General features: G+C 67.1%; 1 protein-coding gene across 1 annotated transcript in view; it reads left to right on the forward strand.

Annotated features, from left to right (window-relative positions):
* SNPH (syntaphilin) overlaps window positions 1-441 on the forward strand; it is a gene marked incomplete at its 3' end in the record, with an annotated part of 29,250 nt that overhangs the window by 25,978 nt on the left and 2,831 nt on the right. The window contains exon 3 of the mRNA XM_008635964.2: window positions 253-354. Coding sequence (XP_008634186.2) covers window positions 253-354 — 102 coding nt within the window. The remainder of the gene's footprint in view (window positions 1-252; window positions 355-441) is intronic.

The raw sequence follows: 441 nt of genomic DNA on the forward strand, positions 1-441 counted from the left end.
ACGTGCCCTGGGCCTCGCACGCCAGGGAGGGGGGAGCGGGTGGACATCCCCCCCAGCCCTGCCTTTGTGCCCGTCACCATGTCCGTGCCATTTTGATCCCTGCTGTTTGTTTTGTCCTTTTGTCTTGTGTGTTCTCGGTGTGGTGGTTGGCAGTCGCGGGGTTTATGGACGGAGTGGCTTTGCCTCCTTCTTTAAGTCTTCACCGCCCTCAGCCACTCGGCCTGAGACACAGCCTCTTCTCCCTGCCTCCAGGCGCCCCTCGCCCCCCGGGAGGGACACCTACGGCACCTCCTCGCTGAGCAGCAGCAGCAATTCTGGCTCCTGCAAGGGCAGCGACAGCAGCCCCACCCCAAGGTAACCCATCACCCGTGGCCCCAGGGCGGCTGCCGGGTGCCCCCGGGCAGGGGGAGCAGCCCCCCGTGCTGCCGGTGCCGGGGCCCG

The sequence above is a fragment of the Corvus brachyrhynchos genome, unplaced genomic scaffold (genome assembly GCF_000691975.1).
Source record: "Corvus brachyrhynchos isolate BGI_N302 unplaced genomic scaffold, ASM69197v1 scaffold10, whole genome shotgun sequence".
NCBI classification, from domain to species: Eukaryota; Metazoa; Chordata; class Aves; order Passeriformes; family Corvidae; genus Corvus; species Corvus brachyrhynchos.